Genomic DNA, 12,746 nt, shown 5'->3' on the forward strand with positions numbered 1-12,746 from the left:
GGGTAAAAAATAGGCTTTGAACATTTAAACTGTAAGTTACACTATATTACAAAAGTACATACTGCATATATAAATAATGTTTCATAGAATCTTTTGTCTCTCATCATACAGCCTAATTAATTGGTTCTGGTATTGAATGAAAAGCTTATTGAGCATTAGTGACATGTAGGAGATAAAGATAGATCTAAACTACTATTTTTTGCACACAATGATTTCAAGTTGCAATGGACAAGTTAAAAGGAATGAGGGAAAGAAAACCTCTGTAGTTATAGTTTTTATAACTATTACACTTAAGCTGGAGATAATTTTTAATATAATAGCTTAAGTTACAGCCATTTTATTTCAACATCATAAAATTTAATTCTATGTTGTTTTCTTAAGAATTTTAACAATAACACCTTATTTTATCCCAGAAAGTGTAATACACCTTAATTACATTAATTGGTTTTGACAGAAAGAACAATTATGAACTTCTTGTCCAACTTTTTATCAGGTTTAGTATCTATCATATGTTATTACTGCCTCCATGAAGGATGACAGAAATGCATTACACTTTCCAAAATGAATGATTTTTCCACCAAAACTTAAATATATTCTACACACTAATAAGAAATTGCATTTTTATTCTACTAAATTTCTAAATAAAACCTAAAAGCAAATGTTGACATATTTTTATACTAAAAGACAGTTGAATCTCGCCATGTACTTTGATACAATTGTTGATAAAGCTTCTTGAAACTTTACTGTATTATAGTTATTCTGCAGAGATCATGAAAAATACATCAATAACAATGAATAATAAATGTTTTTAAAATCTTACACTTGGTTTTCAGTATAGATTAAAGTAAAATACATGCAAGTTATTAGTGACAACAGAAATTTGATTTTATACAATTGGAAACAAGTTACATTACTTAATGTATAGAGATTCTTTTAATTTATGATAATATTAGAAATACTTTTTCATCTATGCACAGCTCTCTTTGGATAAACTTCATCCACTGCTGAATTCAAGTAATAAATCAGAATTTTAAAATCTTTACTTGTTAATAAAAGCAAACTGTTATATAAAACTTTTTACTTGTTTATTGTAAAACTAAGCCTAATAACACTGTTATTTGTATTTTGCTGCCTGGTTATCAGACTTCAGGAACAGGAGGCAAGTAAAGGTATGGATTCTTTGGAGACGGGATGAATTGTGATTTATGGATTTCATAATAACCATATCAGTACATTGCAGGAAGATGAAAAAAATACATTAAAAAAAAGCACATATACACAAATGAAATGTGTTGGTTAAAGTAAGATGTTAATATTTATAAGTAAAAAAAAAATTATAAACTCAAGGCTTGAGTACAGTAAACTTTAAATTTGTTTTTCTTGACCAGTGAATGTGAAATCATGTTTTTATTTCAGTTTAGTCAACAAAAAAGGTTGCTTTTTGGAAACATATTTAAAATTTTGTTAGTTTTTTGTTAACTGGCGACTAAGGTTTAATTTCTCTAGATTAATAATATCCTGTTTCATTCCTATTTGTATGCATACTGTTCAAGACCTTAACCTTACAGAGCATGGCCTAATGGTAGGTGTACTTTGACTATGAATTCAAGGATCCATGGTTTGAAACTCATTTTCACAAATACACTCTCTGTACCTTGGGGCGTAGGTACATTATAATAGTGATGGTCAAATCCTACTATTCAATCAATTGGGTAATCCAGTAAGAGTTGTAAGTAGATGCCTTTCAGTAGCTGCCTTCCTTCTAATATATATCAGTTCAGTTCAAAACCAGGCATGGCTATGTGCAGACAGTCCTTGTGCGACTTTTTGTGAAACAAAAACAAGTTCTAATTTTATTGTGTTTACTTAAACCTACTTGTCAATAATTGACCATTAGAAACAGATGCTACTATAATACATTTCATAACGCTTCTTGATTTCTATGTTTTTTTAAGTATATTATATTATTTCTGGCAGACTGTGAACCAGGCACATTTGGAATCAACTGTAGAGAGAAATGCCAGTGTAAACATGGTGGAAGATGTGATGTCAGAACTGGAGCTTGTCAGTGTCGTCCAGGAAAGATTGGTCCTACATGTAATCATGGTAAGTATATTTTGGTCAGACTAATACTGGCTGCAAAAAAGAAATCAAATAATTGTATGATCACAAATTGTTTTTTGTAAAAACCAAAAAGTGTTTGTAAAGAATAGCCCAAAGATCAAATAATTTCTCATAACACATGTGAACTGAATTAAGATTTGTTATTGCTCTTTCAGAATGTCCACAAGGCTTTTACGGACAAGACTGTAAAAAACCCTGTCTCTGTCAAAATGGAGGATCTTGTGATTCAGAAAGAGGAGTTTGTTTGTGTGCTCCAGGATATATTGGTGAGAAGTGTGACAAAGGTAAGATGGCTTTCATGAAACTGTAGTTATACTTTGATGAACAACTATACTGAAGTTTTCCTGTATAAATGTTGATGATAATTCTATGATAAGAGACTTTCAGTGCATACTAGGGTTGCCAGATGTCCCATATATATGGGATTGTCCTTTATTTCATTGCCTTGTTACCCAACTACAGGATTTTCTGGGCACAAAGAGGCAGTGTCCCGCAACCCTAATGCATATCAAAATATTTGTTTTAAAGAACAGATATCATTGTACATATGTTAAAATAAATATGGCATGTCAGGTTTCTTACTCTTGTAAAAAACAATTTTTAATGTAACATTTATAAATGGGTTATGATTATTGAGGTGCATTATTTTATGTTTTTTTATAAGAATCAATAAGTACATTCTATTTTAAATAGTATAAAGACAGTTTCTTGTAATAATTCATTCTCTTCAGTGTAACTATTGAAACAAACATGATGTAACATTGATACCCCCCTTTTTGTTCCTGTTTTTTATTTTAAGATTTTTTAAAACTTATTCTTTATTACTAGTATGTCCAAGTGGTCAGTATGGAAAGAACTGTAATTATCACTGTCATTGTGAACAAGGAGAATGTGACCCAGAAACTGGACGATGCCAGTGCTCAAATGGTTATATGGGAAATAGATGTCATCAAGGTAACAGTGTTTATGGGCCGAATACGGCCTTCTAACACACAAAATGGAGACAAGTTGGGAGATACGAATTTCAGTATAATGTTTGATCTTAGATCTTATTGGTTATAATCATGAACATAAAAATGTTTTAAAAAAAAAAAGGTATAGAAATCCATAGAAAATGTGCTAAAATATAAAATGTCTTGGAAGCCATGTTATAGTAGAAGAATAGGATTCTGTTTTAAAGATATCTTGAAGATTTACATTATAAAACGTAAAAATATAAAAAATATTTTACGATATTTATGTAATGTGAAAAACACTCTTAGTCGTAATCGGGATATACGTTTACGCTTGTAGCCTAACAATGGTGAAAACTCAGGCACTTTAACTGTAAAGATTTAAGATCTAGATACGCAATGAATAAGTTATAATAAACCTTTTTTTTAGAGGGGTCATATATTAAATGCTCAGAAACATTATTATTATAGCGAAATATGGTTATGATAGTAATGTGACGAATTATCAATAATGTATTATGATCTGAAATAAACTAATTTATCTTCTTTTTGTGAATAATCTTTATGAGCAACAACATATGTTGAGATATGTGCGCTTTTAGTGTTAACTGTGATACAACAACAATTATTACAGGGTGTATTTTAACTTTAATATATCTCCGAAACTAGAATAATCAAAATTATACTTAAAGTTAAAATACATTATAAAGAATGAAAAATCTTAGGTATCATTTAATAAAAAAATATTTCAAATGTATATGATAAATTTCAAGTTTATTGATTTTTTTCATTTGATAGCTTTATTACATGTTTTTTTTTTACATAATTTTAATAGTATATATACATTGATGTTTTCATGTTCAATTTTTCATTAATTGTAATATATTGTAGTTTTGGAAAATGCTAAAATTAATATGAAAACGTATAAATGTAAAAAAAAAAATATATCTGTAATTTTTTTTACCTCTTGAGAAAATATGTATTATTTGTGTGAAGTTAATATCTATAATATTTTTTTACTTCAGAATGTCCTTCAAATACATTCGGCCCAAATTGTGAGCTAGAATGTGGTTGTCAGAACAATGGGGAATGTGATCCCGTCACTGGTTGGTGCAACTGTCCTGCTGGATACTATGGTCAAAAATGTGAACATGGTGAGCTTTTAACTAGCTGTTAGAATTTGATATTTTTTTAACCAAAGGCATGTTATTTTGACTACATCTTGTATATTGATTTGGCTCTACAACAAGCACCCATTGTTACCTTTGTTGGCAGTACAATTCATAGCTCTGTGTAATAATAATAATAAATAAAGTTAACAAATCCACTACATGGAAAAGAAAAAATATCACTCTTTTTTGATATTTCTGGATCTATAGGTGAAAGTTATACATATACTGACTTGATGATCAACTCGTTTGTTGACTATTAGGTAGTTTCATCAATTCTTATGTGATAATGATGTTACAAAAGCTCACCTTAACTGTAATTTTATTTTCCAGTATGTCCCAAAGGATGGTTTGGAAAGTACTGTCAGAAGCTATGTGGATGTCTTAACAATGCAAACTGTGATCATATGACTGGTCAATGTCATTGTTCACCAGGATTCACTGGAGATAAATGTGAAAAAAGTAGGCATAACTATATTATGCTTTAAAGATTTATGTTTTACAGTATCATGGAATGGTGTCCTTGGAATTTGGGAAAGTATAATAAATATAAAAACCTATACTACCAGTTTAAACTAGGTTAAAACTATTTTGATAGTGAGCTTTCAACCCTATCCCAGACCTGAATAGAACTGAGAATTTGCTAATAAGGTAATTCAAATATATGTTTTGTGTCTCATTATGTTTTATGTTGATTAGAAAAATATACACACTTACCTGTCCAAGAAAATTGGAGAAAAATTATAATTAAAAAAAGATGTAAATACTTCCACGTGGATGCATTATGGGAATGTTAAGTCAATAGGAAGTTTATTGTCAGTTAATCTGTGTTTAGTTTAACTAATTTTTAAGACGTATGATGTATATATTAAAACAGACTTGTTCCTAAACACTTCTGGGATAATTTGTTGACTGTTCTAGTATTAGATCTGAAAGGTCAGTTTTATAAACATAGCTGAACATGTAGACATTCCATTTGTTTTCCGAGTAATTATGTTTAGCCTATCTTGAATGAAGTGTTATATTGCTTTGCTGCATCCAACAGGATAATTGTATACTTATTTTCACTGAACTGAATTTGAGACGAGGATGTGAAAATAAAAACTGAACCTGTAAACAGTAAGTTATTTCTTTCAGGTTTTCTTTAAAAAAAATTACTGTGCCATTACTGCTGCATTACATACACACTATTATACATTTTCTGATCACGTAAAAGCTATATCTTTTAAAGAAGGTTTTAAGCAGTACACTGACGTGTTAAATACTTTAATATGAATTGCTGCTTTCTATGTAGTTTGGAGAGAATTTTCTAATTTTATGTGCTTGGATGTTATGAACTCTGCACAAAATTTGAAATATCATCAGCAAAACAGAAGGTAGTAGCATTCCATATGAAACTAATCAATAAAACTTAAAAGCTAACTAAAGCAGAAAAGCAGTTTTATATTCAATATAAAACTTATATCTTGAAACATTGCAACAAAAATTAAAATTTATTCTGAGTTTTAATGAACGACTAGCAGAGTTTAAACACAGTGCTAGCTTCCTTTGCAATAAAAATGTGGCAACACTTGCTTAATAAACAAAAACATAGGTTTATATCCTGCTTATTCTAAGTTTTTTTTTCAGGAAATATAAAGAATAGTGAACCAAACTAAATGCTAGAAACTGTAAGATATTTATTTCATTTATCTTGTAGTAAAAGTAACAAAACTCTACTCTTTAAATCCATCATACAGCATGCTCTACTGGTCATTACGGTGACGACTGCTTGTCATCATGTCATTGTGGTAACCACAGTTGTGACTCGGAGACTGGGGAATGTGTATGTCCTCCCGGAAAGAAAGGGGCATTTTGCAATGAAGGTATGTATTATGGTTAGCCATGTTAATTTTTTAAATTATAGTAAAAAGACTTGATTAGCCATTACTGACTAGAATGAAATACACTTAATAAGTTTTGTAAAAAAAAAATAGTTTCAAATATAGGTTATGTTTATTTCAGTATATTTAAGGTTATTTAGATGTGAATTATAAGGACACTAAATTATTGACGAACTCTAGTCTCACATTGGACATGATTTAAATCCTTGTTTTGCGATTATTGTTACTTTTGATCTTTTAAGGTTTCGTTATGTTGTGATTGTGACTGCACTTACAAAAAAATTAAATATTATTTTTGTCTTTGTCAATATAGCTGAACCACTTGACTGTATGTGTATATGAATAGTGACAGAAGTTAAATAATATAGGTTTCAAGTGCTATTAAAAGTTAAATACGTATAACTGCAGTCAAGCACAGCATCTTTTGATGTATATTTTATTTTGAGAACATTTGAAAGCGGTTATGGTTCTAAGACTTCTCCCCAATTTCAGTTATGATTCAATGTTTTAGAAATGGAAATTATTTGTTAACTTGTATACTGTAAAATTTAAACTTCATCGATATATGTTTATTTAATTTTTGATATTTTGTGGGGTAAGTAAACTTTTCCAGAATAATTGCTAAGCACTTGTTTTACAGGTTGGAAACCACTTCCCATCTATTGAAAAATTTAATGATAAATACGCTTGAAAGCTAATAACAAATGAATGTACATAGACAGAGAAAATAGCTGCACTTACATTTTTAAAGGAATGCAAACACACTACAATCTGTACGATACCATACTTTCTTCTAACTACAGTTATAACTCAAACTAGTAAAATAACCTAAGACAGATATTACTCTATATCACAGTGGAACTACTATTAACCCTAAAATTAATGGCGGAGCCCTGAGCTGTTGACTTTTGAAAAACATTTTTCTAAGTTATCTATGCACCAAATTGCTTGTGAGCCCGTTATGCTGTTGATTACAGGGTCTCAAGTAATGTAGGAGTCACATTAAACAATTAATCCCACAACTTTTTACAAAGGCCCTTCACATTAAGTGTTGTAACAGATTAAAATGTAAAATTACTCGTACAATATGTGAACCCACCAATAATAAATAGCACAAAAACAAGTTGGTAATTTGAAGATAAAAGGATAGGTTGAAAAATATATATCTTATTTAAAGTATCATGGGAAATTTCCCCTAACGTATGTATTTAGGACTACTAATCACTGCACAGGGAAGAGTCATTGGGCTTGCAGCCTTATAATTTCTGTTTATGTGTAAATGGTATGAAGACTTTATGCAGAATCGAAATCTAAACTGATACATTTCTCATAGCAGAAACTTTGGTCAAGGTTTTTAGATGCCCTGTGTTACAAGTATTATAACTTACCCAACTCTTGAGTAATGCCAGGACAACTAAAATCGTGAGAAAGGTCGATTAGGACTTCTTTTATTAATGTGATCGTTCCTAAGAAGTCATAAGAATACACAACATTTTTATTTACTCATTACATGATATAATGTTCCAAAAAATTACTTTTCTATAGACACCAGCTGCAATGTAATCTGTATATGAAAATTACATTTATAATAAAAAAGCATGAAAGCTTATTTTATGTATTTAACGAGAGTTTATACATACACAAAAAAAAAGGTTTGTTCTTCCTACTATTTTCATACTTGGTTTTATTTTTCCTGAGAATACAATTCAAAAGAAGTATCCAACATTTTTCTTCTTCTTGAATTTACCGCTGAAAATTATTATGATACTTCTGTTCATTTCAGAATGTCCACATGGAAAATATGGTCCCAAATGTTCATTCAGGTGCCAGTGTTCCAATGGAGAAAGATGTCACCCAGTGACAGGCAAATGCTTATGCTCAAATGGGAGGTTGGGACCCCACTGTGAACTTATACTAAGTATGCCCATTAAATTATTTATATTTATGTCACATTAACAAGTTCATTACCAAGCCAATCGCACCTACATCTTGCTTTAAAACGCATTGTTTCTAAATCGGTAAAACATCCCGAAATAATCACATTAACAAGTATATTTTGTTTGAGGCCCCATTATGAGCCTCTACACATGAGGTTATTAATTTTTTTACACTTACAGCATGTTTAAGTAACAGAATTCTTTTTTAGAAATTCAAATATGTAAAACCTTTTTTTTTCTACTTTATAAAAGTCGATATTTCATTTTTGGAATTTTTATTTTAAGTCATCCTTTTCATTATTTAATTTCTAGAATGTATAATTATCATTTACTTTATGTTTTTCATCATACATGTTAGTTATTGTTGGCCTTACTAATGCACATTGATGTAACGAGTTATGGGTTAAATACTCATCTGGTAGTAATAACTGATTATTTATGGATTCAACACTCTTGATGAGAGTTTCATTACTATGAATAAAGTGAACTAAATCCTATTCAGAATCATATGAGTCAAAGTACATTCTTTAAAATGTATTAAACTATGGAAGAACTGATATAATGAAAGTTTATAAAACCTTTAATAGCTTGTGTATATCAGGGAGAAGTGAATTTTTGTTCCTAGTGTACATTAAAAATAAAGCAAATATAATTACAACCATTACAATATATTGAATGTTAAAGTATAAAAAAAATGTTTAGGATTCACTAATGATGAATAATTTCTATATGTTGTTGTTTCTAATGGTAGAGAGTTTAAGAAGAAACTTTTATTTTTAAGTTATAATAATTTTAATACAAGAAATATGAAAAAAAATAGTTAAAAGCCACTTCTTAAAGTCCTTAAATCTCTTTTAGTGTATTTAGAATATACCAAAAATCTTTTTTTATTTATAATTATGCATTTGAAACATTCTAGTCATGAAAGTTCTCTATTCAAACTTTCAACTTCATCAACAGCACGTGACAGTATCCATGTTTTAAGTTAATAAAGCACAATTAAACTTTAAGCTTAAACCAGAAATAGCACAGTGAAATTATCGAGTGAATGGCTAGTAATTAATTAACTGAAGTAAAATAGTGTAATAGTTTTATCTGTTGTCTCATAACCATAATATCCAAAAATCATATTTTGAAACAAAATTTTTTTATTTTTAATAGAAATCCAAGCATTATATTATGCTTATAGTAAATATTGAAGCCATTTTCTGTTGCTTAAAATCTTGAACATGAGCTCTGAGGAATTGTATGTAAATGTAGTATATTTATTTTGCTCTATTTGGACAGTTAACTTTTCAGAAACATGGGAATCTAGGAGCTAAGTCTACAGTCTCACCAGGCACAGCACTGCCAATATTGGACGACAACAGATCTGCTATCACATTTCTTAATGTGATGAAAATTCAACACTGTAAAATAATCTATGAAAAAGTTCATGTGACTGTTTCCTTTTAGACCTCTGTTTTGTCTTACAGTCCTTAACCAATAAATGTACCTCTGAATATTTCATGTATGTATAAGAAGAACACTGTTTGTGAAAAGAAATTTTGTGTATACCAAAACCCTGTTGACAGTATACTGAACTAAACAATCGTTATTTTATATACTTTCTGTTGTCACCAATGATTATATCTCAAAGTGTACTGTTTCTTTGTTGAAGTGGAACAAATATTAAGCAGTTAAAGTCCATGCACAAAATAAACACAAGTCTACTGATCTGTACAGTGAAGCCAAGATTATAAACATTTTTAATATAACTTTCATTAGTATGTGTCATTATATGATTTCCTCTATGTTTCAGTGTTATAATATCATATTGACTCAAATAATGTTGACACACACCCAGATATGTTTTGTCGCTTCTCTTTAAACCCAAACTCTGTGTTTTCCTTTCTTGTTTTATTATAATAGTTATCAAAGTAAACAACCATACATTCTAGTTTTATTTATCTATGAAGAACATTTCACATGTTCTTGTTGTATGCTTGTTTGACGAACTTCAGATTATTTGTTCTTTCTTAGTTATAAAGGTATGAAATTCTAGATAAATACTTCAAATCTGTAACATAGGACTTAGGAAAATACCTAATTTAGTACCAAAATGAATGCAGAATTCTTACAAGTGCAAGACCCCCAAAAGTTCTGATCTATGATTAGACCAGCTTGTACAGAATGTTATCCTAGTTGTAATCCATATTTTAAAAGTAAAAGTTAATGATTTACAATAAGTTTTTTTAATTATGCAACTTCTAAATGTTGCACAAGATTTTGTATGTTTATCTTAAAGAATAAGATCCGAGTCTAAAAAGTTTATCAAAAACTTTATGCAGCAAGAACCGTAGAACAAAAGAGGTGAAGTTATAGCCATTTTAATTATCATTTGAACTTTTTCAGTTGGTTTATTAGCTAACACTATCAGATTCATTAATCAGTTACAGTTCTAAAGATTTTCAGATACTCTGAGCATTAAGGAATGGATCTTATATCACTGTTATTAATTAAAAATAAGTATACGTAGGGTCAAGGATGAAGTTTGGTTACTGTTTGGCTGAATGGTAAAAACCTCGTGGTAAACTGATGTTTTGTTTAATAAACACGAGACAACATCATCCTGAAAGTCTGGATCGTCAAAGTCTGCTACTTTTTGTTATGCTCAGATTTTAAAATTAGGTTTTATTAAATAATGGTTTGTTAAGATAAAAGTTCAAAATAAGTTTGTGTTCATACACACATCTTCACTTGCATTAAATAAGTTTGTGTTTATACACACATCTTCACTTGCATTAAATAAGTTTGTGTTTATACACATCTTTGCTTGCTTTATGCCACGTTGATTATTGTGAGGTAAATGTTTTTATACATTTCAATGCTTAAATTGTAGAAGATTTATATCCTGTATTTTTAAAATGTTGATGTTATTTACTAATAAAGAACAATGTAAATTGATACTCTACTTGTAGGCAATAAAAGCCCTTCTGCCTTACCTTTTTTTTTTTCTGTTTTCAAGTAGCATGATACTTTCTTCCAAGTGTTACATGGATATTTTATACTTAATTTCTTTATGTGCTATACAAGTTTATAGTGTGATGAATTACATTTTAAAATTTACGTTGGTCCACATATGATTGTAAATTTCATCCTAAATTAATAATATACTTTGTTCTGCTTTTTCTTAAGTGTTGTTTTCCAGCTTTAGTAGCAGTTTAAAACCTGTTGTAATTTACTGTTATTTCATAGTTTTGTTTAACCCATAAGTTACTTTGTCTTAGTGGTCAAGTTTAAACAAAAATGTTTTAATTATGCCAGTTATATACTTACATATAGATTATATCATTACTATAACTGTTTGTTTGCAAAAATTAGTGATGAAAGCAGCTGCATTGTTTTGGTAACGTAGTACTGATCTTGTGGTTCCGTTATAAGCTAAGTTTTTGTGTATGTTACATTGTTTGTTGTAGAATTCACTTTGTATATATGGTGGATGTTATTATTGTCTATTAACAAGACGCTTTATAATTCAGTACGTTTCATATATTGTCTGTTGTAATATTAACATGCAAGAAGTGGGTACACACCATCTCACTTGTTGATAATGCAAAAAGTCTCCAATTCAGTTAACACTTTCACAAGAACTATACAGAATTTATTTTTTCACTGATTACTTTTTTTATTATTATAATTTAGTTTTATTTACTTGTAATATTAAATAGAAACCTACAGTTTTATTAACGTATCTTAAAGCTAATTAGAATTTTTTAAAAGTCTTCACCCTTATTATAATTTAAGTATGCAATGAACTTTAAGAAGATGCTATAGTTTGTACAAATCAGGTAAGTGCTTATAAAATTGAAATTATTTTTAAACCTAATTTTCTGATGTTTCAGTTATCACATTAAAAATACAGAGACTAAAAGCAAGAGCTCAATGATATTGGAACATTTTACATTAAAAGAACGGGCCTTCAGTATCATTCATTGTATGAAGAACTTGTATCATGATAATTTAAATAAAAAAGATGTTTTCTGTGGGTTTTTCAATATTAATTTTTGTACTGTGTACAACAGCATGTGTGTGTAATTTTACTAAGCCTACTATATATTATTTATCCAAATGAAACTTGTAGGGATGTCAAATGTCTGGAAGAGATACATTATAACACCACAGATGTTGAGAAAGGTCTATCCTGAAAAGTAAGAATTAAAAGTGATAATTTCTACCTACAACTTCAACCCTATGGACAGCCACAGCAAACTTACAATAAAACGAATCAAAATATGTTAACAATGTTGAAATTAAGACTCTCTGCATCAGGTGATTCTTACAAAATGTTAATGTTCTAACAAAAGTACCAGATAAAGCAAGGTTTGAGAAGACTGACAGAAATAATAATGCTGAAATTAAGCCTCTTTGCATCAGGTGATTCTAACAAAAGTACCAGATAAAGCAAGGTTTGAGAAGACTGACAGAAATAATAATGCTGAAATTAAGCCTCTTTGCATCAGGTGATTCTAACAAAAGTACCAGATAAAGCAAGGTTTGAGAAGACTGACAGAAATAATAATGCTGAAATTAAGCCTCTTTGCATCAGGTGATTCTAACAAAAGTACCAGATAAAGCAAGGTTTGAGAAGACTGACAGAAATAATAATGCTGAAATTAAGCCTCCTTGCATCAGGTGTTT

The 12,746-nt window shown here is 29.4% G+C and overlaps 1 protein-coding gene across 1 annotated transcript; it reads left to right on the plus strand.

The window, feature by feature from the left end:
- Nucleotides 1-1,944: 1,944 nt before the first annotated feature.
- LOC106473564 (multiple epidermal growth factor-like domains protein 10) lies at nucleotides 1,945-12,109 on the plus strand. Its single transcript, XM_013934250.2, has 8 exons — nucleotides 1,945-2,106; nucleotides 2,280-2,408; nucleotides 2,953-3,078; nucleotides 4,103-4,231; nucleotides 4,580-4,708; nucleotides 5,986-6,111; nucleotides 7,913-8,047; nucleotides 9,354-12,109. Exons 3-8 carry the CDS (start codon nucleotides 3,057-3,059, stop codon nucleotides 9,386-9,388), a joined length of 576 nt encoding a protein of 191 aa, XP_013789704.2. The 5' UTR covers nucleotides 1,945-2,106; nucleotides 2,280-2,408; nucleotides 2,953-3,056; the 3' UTR covers nucleotides 9,389-12,109.
- The last annotated feature ends 637 nt before the right edge of the window (nucleotides 12,110-12,746 follow it).

Source organism: Limulus polyphemus, unplaced genomic scaffold (assembly GCF_000517525.1).
Source record: "Limulus polyphemus unplaced genomic scaffold, Limulus_polyphemus-2.1.2 Scaffold6278, whole genome shotgun sequence".
Lineage (NCBI taxonomy): Eukaryota > Metazoa > Arthropoda > Merostomata > Xiphosura > Limulidae > Limulus > Limulus polyphemus.